The sequence below is a fragment of the Phyllopteryx taeniolatus genome, chromosome 6 (genome assembly GCF_024500385.1).
Source record: "Phyllopteryx taeniolatus isolate TA_2022b chromosome 6, UOR_Ptae_1.2, whole genome shotgun sequence".
In the NCBI taxonomy this organism is placed as follows: Eukaryota; Metazoa; Chordata; class Actinopteri; order Syngnathiformes; family Syngnathidae; genus Phyllopteryx; species Phyllopteryx taeniolatus.
In genome coordinates, this window is record NC_084507.1 from 32338187 (window position 1) to 32360764 (window position 22578).

The following is a 22578-nucleotide window of genomic DNA, read 5'->3' on the forward strand; positions in this document are numbered from 1 at the left end:
GACGAGGATGATGGGGAGAATGGAGGAATGACTTGGTGCTAACCAGGGTTGTTGTTTTTTCTTGATACTGGCAAATTCTTAGGTGAAAATACAATCATGTCTGCTTTTTTTGGGGCAAAATACGACACCTCCACTGTCTTAAATTTAGACATGGACTGAGCATACAGTACGTCACTAAAAATCGCAGGTTCTCTTCCTAAGGGAAGAGACTAGCCCTGGGAAAAGATTTTAGTCCTAAGAGAATGGGCTCGTCACAAGGAGAGGTGCAATTCTTGAGAGGAGATTCTTGTCCAAAGAGAATAGTCTCCTCCCGAGAGAAGGTTCTAGTCCTGAGAGAGGAGTCCAATCCCAAGGGAAGTTTCTTATCATGAGAGAAAATTCTAGTCACAAGAGAAGATTCTACTCTTGAGAGAACATTTTGATCATAAGGGAAGGTTCTTGCCCTGAGAGACGATTCTAGTTACGAGAAGATTCGCCACCCAAGAGAAGGTTCTCGTCCTGAGAGAAGATTGTTTAGGTCTTTTCTGTCAAAATAAAGTCACTCTTTTCAAATCTTTGGTTTGGAAATGTTCTAAAGCTAACACTGGGTTACAGAAAGATTTTTTTGTAAGTTGTCTGTTTTTCTCAACTGATTAAGGACTATTCTGCATTGCTGAATCCGAACATGACATCCATTTCCCTTGTTCAGGTCAGGTTTTTATGCCAAGTTGTGAACAGTCTATTAATCAAATGTTACAAACTTCGCGTACTGTAAATTTAATACTCACTTTTATCAATGTCTACTATCTGTAAATTGACAGTTGGGTCATCATTGTTCAAAATTCCAGGTATGAGCCTCCATTATTTGAACTCCTAAAATGAAAATTCCTATACCAAGCAACATGTGGCCATAGTTCAAATCGTTGACCTGATTGAGCAAAACCAATGTGGTGTTTGGATACTGCACATCAAAGATCAGTGTAATTAATACCCGTTCCCAGTTTATGGACAGTAATCCTTTGGTTGCTGCTGTTCTTTTAACCGATCTACAAAATATAAGAGCACTAGTGGTAACCATTGCGACCACACTCCAGGTCCAGGACTACCTGCTGTGGTGCGGTCAGATGACCGGCGTCATGGCGGCCAAGGAGCGCATCAGCGACGTGGCCACGGCAGACCTCCAGATGGCGCTGCACCAGCAGCTGTGGGCCGAGCTGATGGCCCGGCAGGAAGTTTACCATCAGGCCGTGGACATGGGGGAGCAGCTACAGCAGCAGGACACCAGCAACCGGAACCAGGTGAGGGCGTAGACGTCTAACATACAGGGCTGTGAAAAACCATTTGCCCTCTTCTCAAATTCGTATTTTTTTGCTGAGTTTTCCCACTTTAATGTATAAAATCATCAAACAAATACAAATATCAGAAAAAAGATAACCCAAGTAAACATTCAATTAAGTTTTTAAATGGGGATTTTATTTATTAAGGGGGGAAAAAAACTCTTCAAAGCCAACTGGTCCTATGTGGGGAAAAAGTAATGCCCCCTTGTTAAATTATGTGGAAAATAATAAGAATTGGAATTTGCCTCATTCATGTTCTGCTTGGAGGACTCGCAACCATTTTACACTCCTATGGAACTGAAGTCCCCTGAATGAACTACTCTGATTGTTGTTGGTTGCTTCGCTAATTTTTCTCATACTATGGAGATTTCCTGAAGATAAAGTGCTGAGAAAGCAGTGGGGAACCAGAGCAACCTTCACAGAAAAGGGCTACACTGATTGTTGTCTATGGAAGAGGGCGCCTCTCGAGCGGCCCCGTTTGTCTGCGTGATCGATGTGGTGGCATCACGGTGGCGTTGTGTCCTGGCAGGTGCTGCAGAAGCTGGATGCCCTGCAGGCTGAGCGGGAGAAGCTCCAGGACCAGTGGAACCACAAGCAAAGTTGGCTGGAGAAGGTCCATCTGGAGCAGATCTTCTACAGAGACGTCAGCAGCATGGACAAAACTTGCAGCTCGCACGAGGTACAGCGAACCTTATTTATAAGCAACTTTACATTTAAAAGGAAATCTCAAAGTGCTACAGAGAGAAAAGCAGTAGAAGACGGAATCAACCATACAACAGTAAGATTTAAAAAGGCAAGAAAATCATTTGCTGAAAACCTGTCTTTTGGCCTTTTTTTTTTAATAAATAAAAAGTGTATCAGGTGCTTGGGGAGACAGTTCCTGGTCTGAGGGGCAGCAGAGCAGAAAGCATTATACAAGGTTATAGTCACAATATAAAGCTTAAGCCCCAAGAGAGTCCCAAGTACGCTTGTAGGCCAGAGTGAAGGTTCTAGTTCCAAGGGAAGGTTCTCGTTCCAAGAGAAAGTTATAATCCAGACAGAAGATTGTTATCCCAAGAGACCGTTCTATTGCTAAGAGAAGGTTTCAGTCCCGAGAGAAAGTGGCAGAAGAGAGGAGAGAAGGCTGTTACTTTGGTGATAAATATTGTAATATTAATATCAAAATAGAACAGTCTCGTTGCAATTGAAGGCTTTTTTTTGTCCTGAGATAAAATTCTAGCCCCTAGAGAATGATGTAGTTCCAAGGGAAGGTTGTAGTCTTGAGAGAAGGATCTAATTCCAAGAAGAGGTTCTCGTCCCAAGAGAAAGTTCTAGTCCTAAAAGATGATTCTCACTCCAAGAGATTGTGTTAGTGTGGAGAGGTTTTAGTTTCGAGATAAGGTTCTAGCCTCAAAACAAGGTTCTGTTACTGTGATGATAAATAGAAGATGGTCTCGTTCCAAGTGAAGGTTCTAACACTTGCACTTCGCTGTGTGAAAGAGGATTATGTTTGTGCTATTTGCTCCGTCCCCGCAGGTGTTGTTGAAGAACAGCACTCTGGGAAAGACGGTGGACGAGACAGAAGCTCTAATCAAACATCACGAAGCTTTTGAGAAGTTGCTTACATCTCAGGAGGACAAGGTTTGCGCTCATGTGACGTTCTCCACATTCGATCAGGGTGAACTTTGAATTCTCTGTGGTGGGTGCAGGTGTCGTGCCTGAGGGACCTCGGCGCTCGCCTCAACAAGGCACTCAGCAGAGAGAAGAGCGGGCAGGCCCAAAGCCGGCTGAAAGCCCTCCTTCAGCGACGTGATAAGATTAAGGAGCTGTCCGTCAAGTGGAGGGAGGAGCTGGATCTGTCCTGGCTGATGTGTGTCTTCAAGAGAGATGTCGCCGAGGTAACGAGACCACCAATCCCACCAATCAGAGGGGATTGGCCGTGGGTGTACAACTCAAATAAGGCCCACTATGTCATTTTATGTGCTCACCCTGGTTGTGGTCCTCCAGGCGGAGGAGTGGGTGAGTGAGCGCATGCTCAAACTGTCCGAGGATGCAAAAGCCGATCTCAGCAACTTGCAGACCAAGATGAAGCTCCTTCAGAAGCATCAGGTGTTTGAGGCAGAGATCATGGCGCACGAACAGGTCATCAGCGACGTGCAGCAGGTAAGACTAAGACCCCCTCTGTGACATGGAACCAGGTCAGCCAGTGTAGCGTCTTCAAGATCTTCACTTGGTGTGCCTCCAGGCCGGCGAGAAACTGGTCTCCCTCCACCACCCAAATTCCAAGGAGGCAAGGAGGAGCGCACAGGCTCTGGAACGCCACTGGGACCAGCTTAAGGCGGCCGTGGCCAAGCGAGGGAAAGTTCTGGAAGACAGCCGAGACTTCCTGGAGTTCCTGCAGAAGGTGGAGGAGGTGGAGGCCTGGATCCGACACAAAGTAGGACACACATGGCGGGGAAGCGTGTGCTTAGTGTGTATTTAGCGTGGATTGTGGAATTTCTGGAATAGAGAAATAATTTCTTGAAAAGTGATAGTTTTTCATTATCTCTATTCAAAAAGCAAAGTGTAGTAATATTTATTTATGAACAGGCGACAGCTAGCAATAATGGATACATATTGAATTTATCCAACCATTTTCTTCCACTTATCCGAGCTCAGGTTACGGGGGCAGTAGCTTTAGTAGGGAAGCCCAGACCTCCCTCTCCCCAGCCACTTCCTCCAGCTTTTCCGAGGGGATCCCAAGGCGTTCCCAGGCCAGCCGGGAGACGTAGTCTCTCCAGCGTGTCCTGGGGCGTCCCCTCACCAGGGAGGCGTCCAGTAGGCATCCTAATCAGATGCCCGAGCCACCTCATCTGGCTCTTCTCAATGTGGAGGAGCAGCAAATCTACTCTAAGGCCCTCGCGAATTACCGAGCTTCTCACCCTATCAACAGACAATCTACAACAACAGACGGTCAATTGACAGAGAACACTTTGGAGACATAAAGATATTGACAAAAAACAGTCACTGAGCAATAAAGGGTTAATAGTTATCTGGTAATGCCGGTACATTTTATTTTTTTAATTTTTAAATTTTTTTGACAATTGAGCAAAAGATACAGAGTCCTCAAGCACTTAGAGCCGTTCGAATGACTAATATTGCAATAGTCCGGTGCAATGACCATTGTGCAAAGGGCGCCGAGACTTAAAGGAATGTATGCGGTTTAAAGTGACGAGTAGCGCGAGTATCTCTAAGGGAGAGCCCGGAAACACTGCTGTGGAAACTCATTTCGGCCGCTCGTATCCGGGATCTTGTTCTTTCGGTCACGATCCACAGCTCGTGACCATTGGTGAGGGTAGGAACGTAGATCGACCGGTAAATCGAGAGCTTCGCCTTTCGGCTTAGCTCCTTCTTCACCACAACGGACCGCATCGCTGCAGACACTGCACTGATCTGCCTGTCGATCGCCCGTTCCATTCTTCCCTCACTCGTGAACAAGACCACAAGATACTTGAACTCCTCCACTTGGGCCAGGATCTCATCCCCAACCTGGAGAGGGCACGCCACCCTTTTCCGACTGAGGACCATGGTCTCAGATTTGGAGGTCCTGATTTTCATCCCAACTGCTTCACACTCTGATGCGAACCGCTCCAGTCACGCCTTGATAAAGCCAATAGAACTAAATCATCTGCAAAACGCAGAGATGGAAGACTGAGGCCACCAAACTGGACCCCCTCTACGCCTCGGCTGTGCCTAGAAATTCTGTCCATAAAAGTTATGAACAGAATCGGTGACAAAGGACAGCCTTGGTAGAGTCCAAGCCTCACCGGAAACGAATCCGACTTACTGCCAGCAATGCGGACCAAACTCTGAGACTGGTCGTACAGAGTAGGCCGTATCAGGTGGTTCGTATCAGGTGGTTCGGTATCCCATACTCTTGAAGCACCCCCCCACAGGACCCCCCGAGGGACACTGTTGAATGTCATCACCAACTCAACAAAACACATGTAGACTGGTTGGGTGAACTAGGCACCCATGCACCCTCGAGGACCCTGCCAAGGGTGTAGAGCTGGTCCGTTGTTCCACGGCCAGGACGAAAACGACACTGAATATGAGATTTGACTTCCCGACAGACCCTCCTCTCCAGCACTCCTGAATAGACCTGACCAGCGCCACCCCTGTAGTTGGAAGACACCCTCTGGTCCTTCTTCTTAAAAAGGGGGACCACTACCCAAATCTGCCAATCCAGAGGCACTGACCTCGATGTCCACGCGATGTTCCAGAGGCATGTCAACCAGGACAAGTTTTCCATGGCCTCACTGAACTCCTCCCATGGCCGGGTTTTTGCCTCAGCGACCACCAAAGCTGCATTCCGGTTGGCCAGCCGGTACCCAACAACTGCCTCAGGAGTCCCACAGGCCAAAAAGGCCCGATATGACTCCTTCTTCAGCTTGATGCCATCCTTCACCACTGGTGTCCACCAACGGGTTCGGGGGTTGCCGCCACGACAGGCAGTGACCACCTTACGGCCACAGCTCTGTTCGGGCAACAGGCGCGGAACATGGTCCACTCAGACTCAATGTCCCGCACCTCCCCCCGGACGTAGGCAAAGTTCTGCCGGAGGTGGGAGTTGAAACTCCTTCTGACAAGGGATTCTGCCAGACATTCCCAGCAGACCCTCACGATACGTTTGGGTCTGCCAGGTCGTACCGCCATCTTCCCTATCATCGGAGCCAACTCACCACCAGATGGTGATCAGTTGACAGTTCTGCCCCTCTTTCCAAGACATGCGGCCGCACCCCCTCCAAGGACTCTAAAAAAGGTGGGTACTCTGAACTGCTGTTTGGTGTATAGGCACAAACAACTGTCAGGACCTGTCCCCCACCCGAAGGCGGAGGGAGGCTACCCTCTCGTCTACCGGGGTGAACCCCAATGTACAGGCGCCGAGCCGGGGGGCAATATGTATACCCAGACCTGCTCGGCTCCTCTCACCGTGAGAAACTCCAGAGTGGAAGGGACTCCAACCCCTCTCAAGAAGACTGGCACCAGAGCCCAAGCTGTGTGTGGAGATATGCCCGACTACATCTAGTCGGAACTTCTCAACCTCGTACACCAGCTCGGGTTCCTTTCCACTGTACATACCACGTCCCTAGATCCCGCTTCTGTAGCCAGGGATCGGATCGGCCACCGCCCAGCTCACACTGGACCCGACCCCTACGGCTCCTCCCACAGGTGGTGAGACCATGGGAAGGGGGACCCACATTACCCTTTCGGGCTGTGCCATGGGTGCAGGCCCGGCCACCAGGCGCTCACCTTCGAGCCCCACCTCCAGGCCTAGCTCCAGAGGGGGGCCCCAGTGACCCGCGTTGGGCCAAGGGAAAACGTCTTCCAATATTTTTAAACATCATAGGGGTCTTTGGAGCCGTGCTTTGTCTGGTTCCTCACCTAGGACCTGTTTGCCCTGCTAGTGGCATAAAGCCCCAAACAACTTAGCTCAGAGGATCATTGGGACACACCTCCACCACGATAAGGTGACAGCTCAAGGAGAGCACATACCTTATAAGGGGTCCCTGGACGCAAAAAGTTCAAGAACCCTTAACCTTATTTGCATTTGCCTCGCGTGTGGTCCCGTCCATCAGGAAGTCATGGTCAACCTGGGAGACGTGGGGAACGACTATGAACACGGTCTTGAGCTTCTGAAGAAACTTGGCGAGTTCCGTGGAAAAGGAGGCGGGGTGAGGAAGCTCCTCTTGTACCAGGAACCTGAATGTCCCACTGATTATGATGACGGTGAAAATGACTGTTCCTGTTCGATTTCTAGGTGGTGACAGTGGACAATGCTCACATTACGGCCATGGACCGGCTGGCAGCTCGGCTGGAGAAGCGGCAGAACGCTGACGAGATGCAGACCATCAGACGGAGGAGACGCCAACTCAACGACAGGTACAGTGATACCTTGGCTCGACTGTCGATGTTTGTTTGTTTGTTGTTCACTGATGTTGTTCTGCTAGCCTAGAGAGGCTGGGGGGGCTCGCAGCTCGGGAGCTAGTGGTGATTCCGTTCAAATGTAGAGGAGCCATCTAGGAAGGAGTGAATTCTTTAACAGTGGTCAAATGGAAACTATGTCATAGTGGAAAGTAACTGGTAAATTACCATGAATGTAGGAAAATGGAAGACTGCGTCAATAATCACAAATAGTGTAACGCGCACACTGTTGTTGTGACTTTCGGCTTTTCACAATGTACAGTAATTCCACTTTTTTAACGTTTGTCTTTACATTCTCTTTTATTATGTTACTATACAAAACTGTGCTATTTTTATTCTCTAAAAACGTAACTTTTTTTTGATGGCTAGAAAGGAGTAAAGGTGTTTAAATTCATTTAAATGGGGAAAATTGATTTGCATTACAAGCTTGGTCACATAACGAATGAATTTTAGAAGTCAAGGTACCACTATAGCACCTCTCATCTGGGAGGACCCGTGGCCTGTCACTCAAACACCAAACCGTTTTCCGTCTCTCATTTAGGTGGAGTAAGTTCCACATGGACCTGAACGCCTACAAGAAAAAAATGGAGGATGCCCTGGTTGTCCACGCGCTCATCAGAGAACTGGAGGAGGTCCGAGAGCGAGCTAGTGAGAAGGTCAGTCGTTAAACTCCTTCTTTGTCCTTGGGTAGTTGGGGAAACAGTTCCAGGTACTAGGTATAAGAAGGTACGAGTCCAAAGTGCATGATCTAGTTCCAAGTGATGGTTCTAGTCCTAAGCTGTTCTCTTCCCAATAGAAGGTTCTTGTTCCGAGCTATAGGTCTCATCCCAAGAGGTTCTAGTCATGAAAGAAGGTACTAGCCGATCTTCATTTCATCAAATCTCCAGATGCTGCCTCTGCTGGACCAGGACTGCGGCGTGGATGTGGAGAGCGTGGAGAACCTGATCAGACGCCACGAGGAGACCGAGAGGGAAAGTAGGGTGATCCAGGAAAGGTCCAAGGTACACTTGGGATTGTGATGAGATGGTGGTCCTAATAAGAAATGAGAACAAGGCATGAATGCTTCCTCCATGTAGATTCTGGAGAAGGACATCTGCCACCAGCTGAAGTTTCAGTCTGTGATGAACGGGAAGCTGCAAGACAAACAGAAGGAGCTTCACAAGACTCTGGAGCTGCTAGACAAGGAGGTCAAGCACAGGTGAGACTGTGGCTCCGTTGTGGTTCTGTTCTGGTTCCTGTTAGTTTGCTTAGTGGATGTATTTATTAGGAAGGACAAGCTTCAGGAGGCTCATCAGCTGCAGCTCTTCAAAGCAAACCATCGCCTCCTACTGGACTGGACGCTTAAACAAAGCAGTGAACTGGCAGAGAAAGCGCTCCCACGGACACGAGCTGAGGCTGACCGGCTCCTTGTGGAGCATCAGGACCGGAAGGTAAGCAAAGTCCAGCTTATGGTTTATTCAGAATTGTAAGAAAGTTTCAGAACTTTCCTTTTGGGTTGTCCAGACACAGATAGATACCCGGGCTGAGCGCATCAACTGTGTCCAAGACTTTGGCCTCAGTCTGATCCAGTCAGGCCACAGTTGTCAGGCAGAGATTCAGAAGGCTCTGAAGAAGTTGGACGATGCCAAAGATAGACTGGACCGAGCCTGGGAGAACCGCAGCACAAGGCTGGAGCAAGCGTGCACCCTGCAGGTCAGTCTCAGGTCCTGATTAACTAAATGCCACTGCACAACTGTTTCCTCTCTTTATATTATTATAATAGAGCTACAGCGGCTGTTTTTTTTTTCCTTGAAATTTTTTTGTGGTTCAATAAAATAATAGAGTATATGTGGCAACTCAAAACATTGTTTCCCTATAAGAATATCAGCGGTCGCAGTTTTTCCATTGTAACAAATTGGTAGGTGTTCTAGGGTCAACTGCCGGGTGTGTGATGGTCGGTTGCCGAGTGTAATTTGTTCGCGATTGTCTAATTCTGACTAGTTCTTGCATTGCTCGGTATACAACTGGCCCAACAAGAATAAGTGGATCCTTGAGCGTTTGGAGCTGACTGGTTCACGATTCCTGCAGGTCTTCCTGGCCTCGGTGGATCTGTGTGAGAGTTGGATTAGTAACATCGAAGCCCTCCTAGCCAATCAGGATCTTGGGGTAACGTGGATGTCAACCACAACTTTGACGGGTGGTCTTCAAGTTTGGGCCAAAGAAGTTCTGGTCTGTCTGCAGAGCTCTGTGGTCGAGGTGGAGACCCTGCAGAGGAAGCAGGTCCAGTTTGAGGAAGCGCTGGATGCTCAGCTGGACCAAGTGGACCAGGTGGAGCAATTGGCCCAGAAGATGATCCAGGAAAAACACTTTGACTCTGACAACATCAGAGCGAGAAGCAAAGCACTCTTTGCTAAGTAACCAACCAGAATTATTTGACTTCAGGTGGTCCAGAGTGATGCCCCCCTCACATGTGTCAATCTGTCTCTAGGCAGAGTCAGCTCCAGAAAAAGACCAGCTCTCGTAATCAAGATCTGGAACGTTCCTTGCAACTGCAGCACTTCCTGGCCAACAGTTACCAGGTAGATTCTGTACTCTGCCACACGGTAGTGGACTCTAGTATACTATTCAGAATTTGACCAAATTGTAGTCGACTCTACTGCACATGACTTTTGCTAACTTACCAGACTAATGGAATCTAGTGGACTGGACCAGCGTTTACTGGATTGTAGTATATTCAACTAGACTTAAACAGACTTTGCTGGACTCGACAGGTCTCGACCACACATAAGTGGATTCTAGTGGACTTGATGAGACCTTAGTGGACTCGACAGGACATTACCAGACCATAATGGACTCTAATGGGGCAGACTTTGGGCGACTCTGGTGGACTTGACCAGACTGATCCTTTACTCTAGTGGACTTGTGTTATCTGGTCTATGTGTATATGTATTTGTGTGTGTATGTGTTTTAGGTGTGTGCGTGGCTGAATGAGCGTAACATATTGGCATCTGATGAGATATGGAGGGAACCAAGCAACCTTCAGGCAAAAGTGTTGAAACATCAAAGTTTCCAGGCAGAAATCCTAGCCAACCGCTACCGAGTGGACGCTCTCACTGAGGTCTGCCGCCATCTTTGAGGAACACATTTGTGAAAGTGACAGGAAGTGCATTATCACGTGCCCTTTCCTTTCAGGAAGCAGACAAACTGCTGGCTGACGGTGGTGCTCTTGAGGCCAAGGTGAGACCACGACTCAAGGAGGCGACTGAGGCCTGGGCCATTTTGGTGAGGAACTGTGAGGACAAGAAGAACCGACTACAGGAGGCCTACCAGGTACTGACATACTGCAACAGACAAAAAAGCAACAGTCGCCGATGGAATTTCAGCTGTTTATTGAATGTAACAAACAGCCAAACACACGTACACAAAAAAGTGAATCAGAACCAAACGATCCAGTGCTTCCTTTCCAGGCACTGCAGTTCCAGCGCTCCCTGGATGACCTGGACCAGTTGGTGGACTCAGTGGAAAGGAACATGGCCAACCATGACTGCGGGACTGACTTGCCATCAGTCAACAGGCTCCTGAAGACCCTGCAGGACCTCGAAGACCAGGTTGATGGACTCCGACCGAGACTGCAGGTGTTGTCTTCTTTATAAATTAAGGTCCCAAAGCCAGTTTCCCTTAGCGACATGAAATTTTGCATTGAAGCAACCATTTTAGGGTCATTTTTTTCCAGGTATCCTTGAAAAAACCCTTTGTCCTCGAGATTTAGTCCAATCATTTTCCTCTAGACAGATGAACAACACTAAATTGCTCTTAAAAATGTGGTTTCAGTATTGCATGTGCATGGAGCATGGCAGAATTGTTTTTTAAAATTCAGCCCCTGAAACGAGTTTGACGATGAAATTGTGTTAGATATGAGTAGCCCACAAAAAAGCTTCAAGAAACCATGCCTGAGAAGTCACAGGATGTTTGCCCTGTTTGGTTTCAAGCAGCCATTTTCTTTATAAGGCTCCTATAAAGATGAACTAGCCCGAGAGAGTTTGTCCTTTTGCTACCAAATTCACATTACAGATACTAGACTATTTCTGTTTTTTTTTTTATTGCGTGTGGGCGAAGCTTGTCAACAAAGTTTGATGACTCTACATTTTTTTCCCCTGCAGGGTCTGGTAGAGACGGTGGAGAACTTTCACTCGAGGGGAAACTTCCGGGCTGAGGAGCTCCAGAACCGCGTGACCAACACCATCCACAGGTCAGACACATCGCTGGAGTCCTTCCTGTGCACATATTTGGACTTGTTGAGTAATGTGTATGTGTGTTTGTAAGCAGGTACAACAGCCTGTCCCAGCCGCTGCAGAGTCGCCGGGAGACGCTGGAGGCCTGGCAGCTCCTGTTCCAGTTCAGCCGTGACCAGGAGGAGGAGCTGGACTGGCTCAGGCAGCGACTGACCACAGTCACCTCCTCTGACTATGGAGGCTCTCTGACCGGTAGCCAGCAGCTCCTCCATAAGCACCAGGTCAGGAACATCCTCTAGACTGAGCAAGTCGCGTTTGTGTATGTTTTAGGTAAGTCCCAAGTCTTAACCTTCAAGTTTCAAGCAAGTCTCAGGTTACTGTGGCAAAAATCAAGCAAGTCAGGTGGAATCCCCACTAGATTTCAAGCAAGTCGAGTCAAATCTTGCTCACTCTCAACATGTTCAACTTCTGAAGTAAACATTTCCAGGTGCTGGTGCAGGAGATCTCCAGCCGTGCCCCATTGGTCCAAGCAGTCCTCGAGGCAGGGCATAGCTTGGTAAAGGAAGCATGGTTTATAATTATTTGCTCGGCATGACGTTCCTCACCTCTTGGTCGCCAATAGGTCAGAGGTCGCCATTTTGCGTCGCGTGACATCCAAGGTCGCGTGGACCAGCTCAAACAACTCCACGGTGACCTGAAGACAGACGCGGAGGCAAAGGGGAAACTCCTCCAGCACGCGATCAGCATCCATGCTTTCCTAGCTGAGGTCATGCCGCTTTTTTCTCGTTAAAAATGTGCTAAAATATTACCTTAGGATTCTTGTTAAAGTCAAGACGTGAAAACAACAACATGTAACAATCACCCAAAGTGCGAAATAACAATTTTGCTCCGTGCAGGTTTGCGAGCTGCGGGTGTGGCTAGAAGAGCAGCAGCGGGTGTTAGAGAGCGCTGAGGTGGGTCACAGTGAGGAGGCGACGGAAGCTCTGCGCAGGCGTCTGGACGTCATGGACATCAACCTGAAAAACCAGAGGACCACTTTTGACCAGCTGCGTGACAGAGGGCGAACTCTGCACCGCCTGCAGCATCCCAACAGGTCACAAACGTCTCAGACACATACATCATGACCAAATGTTTTTGTCTTTACATTTTTGTTGTCGATGTCACCCTCTCAGTCACGCGGTCAGCGAGTGTCTTCCGCTCGTGTCGGATCTCTTCGAGACAATCGAGCGTCTTAGCGTGTCTCGTCGCTCCGCCCTGGAGGAGCAGCTACGTGTGTTTGTGTTCCACCGCGAGGCCCAAGAACTGCAAACATGGCTGGACTCCAGGAAGGCAGCGGTGGACTCGCAGGACTGCGGACAAGACCTGGAGGACGTGGAGGTTTGAGACCATCAGAAATAGAAAGACATTGGTGTTCATTGGTCTTGAGTTGGACCAGCTCTGATCTCGTTTTCTCGCAGGTTCTGCAGAAGAAGTTGGAGGTTCTGGTGTCAGAGGTCTCAGGTGTTGGTCGGAATCGGCTGGCCTTGTTACAGCAGCTCAGTGGAGGCCTGGAGCAGGACAGCCAGACCCGCAGGAGGGACCAAGAGCTGAGTCGACTGTGGGATGACCTGGAAGATGCCATCAGAACTAGAGAACAGGTACTACCCGGTATGACCTGGTCCCAGATCAGAAGAACAGTGCTCCTCAAAGAAGTTCACTCCAGTCACTCATCTTTGAACCCCCACCTGAAGGATATCACAAATCCAAAAGTAATCCTCTACCCAATCCACCACTCAAAATAGTCATCCCAGTGACATTTTATTTACTGCATAATGTTATTCGAGCTCACTATCAAATATGCATTTTTATTTTAAACACTTCAAAGTCCAGTCTGTCTGGACAATTTTGTATACGTTTGCAGTACCACCTTTTTCACCCCTCATTTTGCTAATACTCCAATCTTTCTACTTCTTCTTGCATGTCCTTCATTTGCTTTGTTGAAGTGCAGTCAGGCATGAAACGCCTCTTTCAGAAACTGCAAATATTACATGAAATTGCTCCTTTGTTCAAATACGGATCAATGAGAAAACAAACAAACAAACAAAGAAAAGCGAAAGTCGACAATGAAACCCATTCTACCCCAGATTGTATGGGTCATCCAGGAAATAAATAACAAGGAATTTAAAAAACTGCAGTCTTCATGGGTTTCAATTGGCCACATTATCCAGGACTTCCCATCATCCTGCACGATCATTTTATCTCACCACATTGAAAAAGTCTCTTCCTCCAGAACCTGCAGTCGGCTCGGAAGATGCACCAGTTCCATCACGACGCGGACGAGCTGAAGATCTGGATGGCCGAGAAGGAGGCCGCGCTGGACTCGGACGAGCAGGACCGGGACCTCGGTGCCGTCCAGACCCGCCTGCAGCAGCACGAGGCTCTGGAGGTCAGGAACCGGACGCCGGTCGGGTCGGTCCGTATGCTAATGCTAGCAACAAACACGGCTGACGCCGAAGTCACTGTCAGAGGCGTTGTGTCCACATGCTAACTCCACAGCTAATCTAAGATGTTAGCATGCTAATGTTTGATGTTGGTTTCCCATCATGTATCTTGTCCTCATTTCAAAACTCAAAACCCTAACCCTGGCTTGAAAGGCTAATTGTATCCTCCAACCTTAATTTGAAGACAGAAAATCCCGTCTTCAAACCCTCATTTGAAAACCTTGTTTGAAATCCTAATTTGATACGCGAACCTTAACTTGAAACGCCAACACCGACTTGAAATCTTAATCATTCTTTGAAACCCTAACTTGAAACCCTCATTTGCAATCCTTACTGTTACTTGAAGCCCTAGTTTGTTAGCCTAACCGTGGATTGAAACCATAATTTCAAACCCTAAACCCGGTTAGAAATCCTAAATTTAAATTCAAACCCTAAATTAATACCTAAACCTTCACTTGAAACCCTAACCGTAGTTGCAAATCCTAATTTGATACCCTAACCTTAATTTGAAACCTCAACCCTGACTAGAAACATTAATCATTGTTTGAAACACTAAATTGAAACCTTCATTTTAAACCCTTACCCTTACAAAACTAAAACCCTAATTTGCTAGCCTCACCCTGGATTGAACCCATGATTTCAAACCCTAACCTTGACTTGAAACCCTCCTTTGAAATCCTAAATCTGACTTGAAACCCTAGTTTGATACCTAAACCTTATTTTGAAACCCCAACCCTGACTTGAAACCCGAATTTGATAGCCTAACATTTGCTTGAAACCATCATTTTAAACCCTAAACCTGACTTGAAACCCTCATTTGATATTCTAAACCTAGGATGAAACCTTACCCTAACCTAATTTAAAACCGATACACTTGTTTGAAAGCCCAATTTGATACCCAAACCTTATCCCGAAACCCTAATCCCGGTTTGCACCCCAGTATGATACCCCAACCTTGTTTCCTTCAGCGAGACCTTGTGCTCATCTCTGCCGAGGTGACCCGGTTCGGGGAGGCGAGCGCCGCTCTGCGGGGCAGTCTTCCTGGTTCCGAAGGGTCCGTGAGCCGCAGGCTGGACGATCTTCGGTCGTCCTGCGCGGCCGTCCAGGACAAGGCCCGGCGGCGCCGCGCCGTACTGGTGCAGGCCCACGACGCGCGCAAGTTCTTGGCCCTGTGGGGCCAGCTCATGTAGGTCCTCTTCTCTCGAGAACAAGCACAAATGTCGGAATCTTGACAAGAACAAAGACTCGTTTTGTTGGGATAAAAAGTTGGAATTTTAGGAGAATAAAGACTTTCTTTCGAGAACAAACATCCTGAAGTTCTGATGTTGTGTGTGCGCGCGTGCGTGCATGTGTAGGACGTGGCTGAGGGAGACGTCGGTGGCGGCGCCGGGCGAAGGCCGGCTCGGAGAGAGTCCGGGTGGCGATGGGTGCGAAGCGGATCAGAGCCTGAGGAGGCACCGAGAGTACCGAGTCCACCTGGAGAGACACACCCACAAGACTCGCCACGTCAAGAGTGAAGCTCGGCGCCTCCTGCAGGACGGAAACTTCATGGCCAAAGAGGTAAGAGGCAATCACGAGGCCACAACCCCTCCAAACTACGTCGCCTAACCCTAATCTGAAACCTTAACCTTTTTTGAATCCCTAACCTAGGCTCGAAATCCTAACTTGACAATTTAAGACCTAAACCCTATCCCTTCTTTAAAAGCCTAAACCTAATGTGGAAACCTAATCCTTGTTTGAAACCAGCAACCATTTGAAGCCTTAACCTTTGTTTGATTATTACTATTATACTAATTCGACCCAAACGTTTGCTTTAAACCCAAATTTGAAACCCTATCCTTTGTTTGAAACCCTAATTTGAACCTTTTTTTCAAACCTAAAAGTGAATATGGAAACCTAATCTTCATTTTGACCCCTCAATTGAAACCAAAAATTTGAACTCTTGATCTTTGTTTAAAACTCTAATTTGCAACCCTAACCCTGGTTTGAAACCCTACAGGTGGAAGAACGTGTGCGTGAGCTGGAGGATCTTGAGTGTGTGATTTTGAAGACCTGGGAGGAGACGCATCGTGCGTACGAGGAGGACCTGGAGCTGAAGCGCCTCCAGAAGGATCTGGACCAGGCCGAACGCTGGCTCAGCTCCTACGAGGACTCCCTGACCAGCGGCCACTACGGCGTGAGTCTCAAAACCAGAGTCCACCACCGTCATCTCCTTCACGTCTTCTGTTCCTCCTCCAGGATTCCGTGTCAGACGTGGTTGACCTCCTGAAGCGTCAGGAGGACCTGGAGGCCATGATCACTGCGCAGAGCGAATGCTTCGATACCCTCCAAAGGAAGACCACGCAGGTTTGTTCCTTACGTCACGATCAAGAAACATCCGGTAGGACTCTTCTCTACTTGCTCCTCTTCTCATCCCAGAGAGAAAGGAGGCTTGGTGTCCGTGGAAACGAGGAGAAGGCGATCCTGGAGAGAAGACCACCGACCAGCATTTCGTCCTTCAGGATAGTGTCTGATCTAAAAACTCCAGGGATCTCCTCCTCCCGCGTCGGTGACACCAGCGCCGCTTCCAGAACGTCATGCAGTTGGTCTCGCAGCTCTGACCAGGAGGAGGTGGTTGAGCAGGACACCAGCACCTCCAGACCACATCTCAGATCTGATCACGAGGATCTCCTTGAGAGACGCCCTCCTGCCAGAACGTCATCTCTACGGAAGATGTCTGATCTAAAAACTCCAGGGATCTCCTCCTACTCCAGAGTCAGTGAGACCGGCACCTCATTCAGAACTACTTCCAGTGGGTCTGGCAGTCTTGACCAGGAAGAGATGGAGGAGGACGCCAGTGCCCTCTGTCCACCTTGCAGATCTGATCATGAGGATCACCTTGAGAGAAGCCCTCCTGCCAGAGTTCAATCTCTCCAGAAAGCATCCAACCCAAAAATTCCAGAAATGTCCTCGTTCAAAGTCAGCCAGACCAGCACCTCTTTCAGTACCTCGTCCAGTCCAACTCTCGACTCTGACAAGGCGGAGCTGCCGGATACAAGACCTACTGCCAGCCGGAAGACGTTCGATCTAAAAGCTCCACAGAGCTTGTCCTCCTCGCAAGTAAGCGAGACCAGTGCCTCCTCCAGAGTTCCCTCCAATCCACCTTGGACATTTGACCAGGAGGAGAAGGTCGAGGAGGACACCAGCCCTTTGGTTCCATCCGCAATGACACCTCCTGGACCTCCTCACTCCTCCTCTCTTCGTCCCTCAGTTAAGCCTCCTTTGGCTCCCAAGCCCAGGGTGTCTCCTCCAGCGTGGAGATGCCGCAGTGAGCCTCCGATCCACCGGGAGGCTCCTCCCCTCCCGCCTGACTCCCCTGGGCCTATCAAAGAGCTCCTTGCTCGTCCGACTAGCAGACACCTCCAGGAACAGGATGCACTCGGCGGACAACTTCCTGATCTGCTGGATTCTGCTCAGGTTCCTCCTGAAGAAGAAGCCGAAGAAAAAGCTGCTGAGGTGAGTCAGGATTTGAGTGATGCTTTCGTTGCCATGGAGATGCATCACTTTAGCTGTTGTTACCTAGGCAACAAGCAGGATGCTGGAGGGAACTCTGGAGATCAAACTGAAGCGAGGCAGTGGAGGAGGAGGCGGAGCCAAGGTGAGAGCATTCTATGCACGCAGCCTGTTTATTGATTGGCCCGCTTGACTCTGAGTGTGATTGGCTGCTGGTGTGCCAGGGGCGGGGCCACTGGGAGGAAGTGTTTGCCGTGCTGCAGGGAGACCAACTGCGTTTATTCGAGGACCGAGAGGCCGCCAAACAGGTCGGGTAACCAGAGTTGGAAACCTTGATTTGAAACCCTACCTCTTGCTTGAAACCCTAATTTGAAAATCTAACCTTAACTTTTAAAACCTAATTTGAAAACCTTCCTTAACACCCTATCCCTGGCTTGAAACCCTAATTTTAAACACCAAACCTGTCTTGAAATCTTCATTTGAAACTCTCTTTGTTTGAAACCATAACCTTGTTTCAAACCCTAACTAAGTCTTAAAACAGAACCCCAATTTGAAACTCGGGGTGTAACGAAACGTTTGAACAACTGTTTGATCCGTGTCACGATTCGTGGTTCCCGATTCGATTCAAGGACAATCTCGGTTCATTTGGAACGATCCGTGCCGAAACGATTCAGTGGCTTGAAATCGATTCAAGTAACTTTCCAGCCCAAAATTCAAGCAGTGTTACGGTGAAATAAATACCTGGGCAGTGCAGGTGAAATTTCCTAAATTCCTTTTGTTTCTTGTGAAGGTATCAGCTAAAATGAATTACGGATATACAATAAACAACCAATATAATGAATATCCGATTTAAGCTTCGCAGGATGTTTTAGTCAAGTTTAGCACTGTGATCAATGCGCCGTGCAGCGAGATGTGGTTTGCCACTCAATAGCGCCCCCCCCCCACCCCACCCCACCCCCAAAAAAACAACACTGTTTGATACTCCCACGATCCCCTGTGACGTCACAGACACGAAATTTAACGGTGACGTCTTTCTCATTAAAAGTGCTAAAACACACACACACACGCATCTGTCTTCAAGTCTGCCGTGCTTAAATGCTAATCGATAATCAATCGATAGATTGTCTTTTAACACGATTTAAATGTATACCTTTTCGTCCGGAAGACTAACTATCTGAGCACGGACCGATCCAATTGGATCGTAGGAATAGAAATCGATGCGTCGATATAACGAATGAATCGTTATACCGCTATTTGAAACCCTAATGTTTCACCCTAGCCCTTGCTAACTCTTGTTTGAAAGCCCAATTCCTGTTTACAAACCTAATCCAGGTTTGAAACCCTAATCCACAACCCTATCCCTGACATGAAACCCTAATTTGAAACCGTAACCCTTGTTTGAAAAATTTACCCAAGCTTGAAACTCTGATTTAAAACCCTAATTTGAAACCATAACTTTGATTTGAAACCCTAATTTCACACCCTCACCTTCCCTTAAAACCTTAATGCAGGCTTGAAACTCTAATTTGACGCCCGAACCCTTTCTTAATACCCAAATTTGAGACCCTGGTTGGAAAGCCCGCCCCTCCTAGCCTAGCCTGGCTAGCGATGGCGGCGCTGCCAGGGTGTTGACGTGTGTGCTGTCGTTCCTTAGGGTGCCACCAGGTGGCCTCCTGTCATCTTGCCGGGCGCCGTCTGCAAGGAAAACTCCGTTGCTGCTCAATTCAGGAGCAAAGACAACACATTTACCGTCACGTCAGTACAACACGACAACCGCGCAACGCGCACACACAAGAGCCTTCAATATGTGTGTCTCTTTGTCAGTGTGTGCACGCATGCTCATGTTTATGCATGTGTCTGTGTGTGCGCGCTTGTCTATTTGTGAGTGGATCCGTGCGTGTGTCTGCGCATCTCTGTGTGTGTGTGTTGTGTTGTTTTGTGTGCGCGGTTGCGTATGTGTCTCCAGCCTGGACGACGGCTCTCAGTTTGTGTTCGCGGCGTCCTCTCGGGACCTCCGGCAGCTTTGGCTGAAGACGCTGCAGAGCCAAAGTCGTCACAACCCCGCCGACCCCTCGGAGCCCTCCGACCCCTCGAGGTGACGACCCGTAACTTTCATTCAATGGGCGAGTGCGTCTCCTCGGCTGTTTTGCTTTTTCTTGATATTTTTCCTTCCCAGACGTCACGGACATGACGAGAGCCCGGAGAGACGAGCGTTCCCGGAGGGCCGAGGCCCCCCCAAGCCCCCCCACACGTACTACCGCACGCACCGCTACCCGCAGGGCGGCGAGGCCCTCGCCGAAGGTCGGACAGCTGAGATTAGCCACGGGCTAACGGCTAATTCATGAATAAAGTCGTTGCGACTTTCATGTATCCGCAGAGGCGGGGGTGTTAGCATGCTAATGTGTTAGCGTATTTTGTCGTTTGTCAATCACCAGGGCGAGGTGACCCGCCCCCTTCAGTAGCTCCGCCCACGCCGCCGAAGCAGCCCGTCGTCGACGACAACGCTGGCAAAACCAAGATTTCCGCCTTCCAGCGGTTCTTTACCAAGAAGTAGAACTCTCCGACGATAACCCGTCTAAAACATGAGCCACGTTTTCATCAAGTGCCTTCCTGATTTCCTAACCATAACAATGCGGGTTTTATTTTAAACCCACCCTTCATTGTTCACTGAAAACCTCACATAATGAAGCAAAATTTGTGCTTTTAATTTTAATTTTGGGGCAATTTTAAACCTATTTAAGGGGTTTTGGCATTAATTACTCGCAAATCTTTGCTGTTCAGTCAGCTTGACTTCAATTGCAGTGTCAAAGCAATGAAACTTCTCAACTCACTTCAACAAAGCTTATCAAGTGCCTGAATGATTCATAACAATAAAACGACAGTACATTGTTTTGTTTTGACCTAGCCTCTGTTATTTGTTGAAAAACTCACCAATTTTGCTGTTTTTGTGCTCAGGACAAACCCCTGTCTAATACAAAAGCAGTGCCTTGGCGCCATCCTGTAGCATATATAAGCAAACTTAAAACATTTTAAAAATGTTTTTGGCATTTATCCATTAATCCATCCATCCATTTTCTACCGCTTATCCGAGGTCGGTTCGTGTGGGCAGTAGCCTCAGCAGGGACACCCAGACTTCCGTCTCCCCAGCCGATTCATCCAGCTCTTCCGGGGAAGAACCCGAGACGTTCCCCGGCCAGCCGAAGGACGTAGTCTCTCCAGCGTGTTCTGGGTCGTCCCCGGGTCTCCTCCCAATGGGACGTGCCCTGAACACCTCACCGGGGAGGTGTCCGAATCAGATGCCCCAGCCACCTCATCTGGCTCCTCTCAATGCGGAGGAGCAGCGGCTCTACTCTGAGATCCTGCCGGATGACCGAGCTTCATCCCGGCTTGCATTGCACCTGACCCCTGTAGCCCCTCCCCTAGGTGGTGAGCCCAGGGGAAGGGGGACCCATGTTACCCTTTCAGGCTGTGCCCGGCCGGGCCCTCCGGGTGCAGGCCCGGCCACCGGGCGCTCGCCTTCGAGCCCCACCGTGAAGGCCGTGACCCGCGTCCGGACAAGGGAAAACATCTTCCTGAATTGCTTGTCGTCATAGGGGTTTTTGGAGCTGTGCTTGGTCTGGTCCCTCACCTTGGCCCTGTTTGCCATGGGTGACCCTGCCAGGGCCATAAAGCCCCAGACAACTAAGTTCCTCGGGTCACTGGGACACACAAACCCCTCCACCACGATAAGGTGACAGCTCGAGGTTTTTTTTCAGCATTTATTCCTCGCAAATTTAATTACCTTTGTCAAAGTACTACTTATATCTAAATGAAACTCAACTCTCTTCAACATTGTTCCTCGGAACCAAGATGCCTCAAAATGGCGGCAAGGCACTACTTGTGTCTGAATGGAACTCCTCAACTCACTTCAACATAGTTCCTTGACACTGAGATGCCACCAAAATAAGACTATGAGCACAGAAACAAGCTAGCAGTTTTCCAGCCAATATCAGAGGGCAGGTTAAAATGTTTTATTATTATTTTTTTTTTTTTAAATAAGCTGAGTCGTTACATTTGCCAAAGTCGGACCATGAAAATTCATGCACTCGCTCGATAGTTATCATCCTTATCATTATTAGTAAGACTGCTCCTAAAGATTTTATTGAGCGGGCTTTGTGTATGTCGCTGTCAATCAAATATGGTGGGCGGTGCCAATGGAACACGCCTGTGTAGTCATCGGCTCGTGGTCACGTGACCTGTCATTCATAAACATAGATGAAAGTTGAACGTTTGTCACGAAATCTTCATTTACAAAAATCACATGGGTGACATCATCATTCATAGAAATGACATCACAACAGCTTTTTTCATCACTTTTGTCTCTTTAAGAAACTTAGCTATTTGGCAGTCTTTATCCATATTTAACAACGACAAAAAGTCCATTTCAGGGTGTAGTTCAGCCTTTGGCCACATGATGTCAGTGTCGCCCTTTGCAGAAGCTCCTGGGTGACGCTTGTACATAGGCAACGCAAACATATTACATACTTTTCATATTTTATGATCATTTTTCGAGCATCTAAAACAAAGGCAACACAACGTTGCTAGAGAAACACTGAAATGTGATGTTCAGTGACAGAAAGAGGATCATTTATATTCCAGATGATAATCATTTGAGTAAAAGTTGTGATTACAATTGCAGGAGTCACATGTTTATGCATACGTTCACATCTATAAATATTTTTGAACAAAATATTTGATCAACAATGATATTTTTGAAGTGTCGAACCCAAGATGCGCGTTGTTCTTCCGTTGGCCGCTGGGAGGCGCCGTTGCTGTGCTCGAAACGACGCCCTGGTGGGAAAAGAAACATTTGAGGAAACCACGGAAGTCGACTTCACGAAGATTCAACTCAAATGTTGGAATGCAAATATTTCATATGGAGGCCGAACATGTTCAAGATGATGAAATGAAATCTACTCTTCATATCAACACTGACACAAATACTGAACACGATTTAACTCAAAGGCTTAACATGTGGATGAAGACTTAACAGGAAGACTCAATGTGAAGATTTAACCTTTGAAAAATGCTTAAGACCTCATGCAAGAGACCACATCGAAATACTTCAAAATGAAGACTCCTCAAAGGAAGACCGAA

The 22578-nt window shown here is 48.2% G+C and overlaps 1 protein-coding gene across 3 annotated transcripts in view; it reads left to right on the plus strand.

Annotated features, from left to right (window-relative positions):
* The window catches only part of sptbn5 (spectrin, beta, non-erythrocytic 5), a 42507-nt gene extending 20799 nt beyond the window's left edge, over nt 1-21708 (plus strand). For all 3 annotated transcript variants that reach the window (XM_061775340.1, XM_061775343.1, XM_061775341.1), the window contains 38 exons: nt 1074-1277; nt 1846-1995; nt 2832-2936; nt 3005-3193; nt 3303-3458; nt 3541-3732; nt 6914-7009; nt 7096-7217; nt 7801-7915; nt 8147-8260; nt 8336-8457; nt 8527-8689; nt 8763-8951; nt 9327-9404; nt 9480-9652; nt 9727-9817; nt 10210-10356; nt 10431-10568; nt 10706-10873; nt 11399-11487; nt 11565-11751; nt 11958-12026; nt 12093-12236; nt 12367-12563; nt 12643-12847; nt 12928-13107; nt 13740-13895; nt 14919-15136; nt 15306-15510; nt 15950-16126; nt 16189-16296; nt 16369-17445; nt 17513-17587; nt 17667-17750; nt 19097-19197; nt 19409-19537; nt 19619-19743; nt 19878-21708. In XM_061775340.1, the coding sequence (XP_061631324.1) occupies nt 1074-1277; nt 1846-1995; nt 2832-2936; nt 3005-3193; nt 3303-3458; nt 3541-3732; nt 6914-7009; nt 7096-7217; nt 7801-7915; nt 8147-8260; nt 8336-8457; nt 8527-8689; nt 8763-8951; nt 9327-9404; nt 9480-9652; nt 9727-9817; nt 10210-10356; nt 10431-10568; nt 10706-10873; nt 11399-11487; nt 11565-11751; nt 11958-12026; nt 12093-12236; nt 12367-12563; nt 12643-12847; nt 12928-13107; nt 13740-13895; nt 14919-15136; nt 15306-15510; nt 15950-16126; nt 16189-16296; nt 16369-17445; nt 17513-17587; nt 17667-17750; nt 19097-19197; nt 19409-19537; nt 19619-19743; nt 19878-19996 (6357 nt within the window). In that variant the 3' untranslated portion in view covers nt 19997-21708. The remainder of the gene's footprint in view (nt 1-1073; nt 1278-1845; nt 1996-2831; nt 2937-3004; nt 3194-3302; nt 3459-3540; nt 3733-6913; nt 7010-7095; nt 7218-7800; nt 7916-8146; nt 8261-8335; nt 8458-8526; nt 8690-8762; nt 8952-9326; nt 9405-9479; nt 9653-9726; nt 9818-10209; nt 10357-10430; nt 10569-10705; nt 10874-11398; nt 11488-11564; nt 11752-11957; nt 12027-12092; nt 12237-12366; nt 12564-12642; nt 12848-12927; nt 13108-13739; nt 13896-14918; nt 15137-15305; nt 15511-15949; nt 16127-16188; nt 16297-16368; nt 17446-17512; nt 17588-17666; nt 17751-19096; nt 19198-19408; nt 19538-19618; nt 19744-19877) is intronic.
* Nucleotides 21709-22578: the final 870 nt, after the last annotated feature.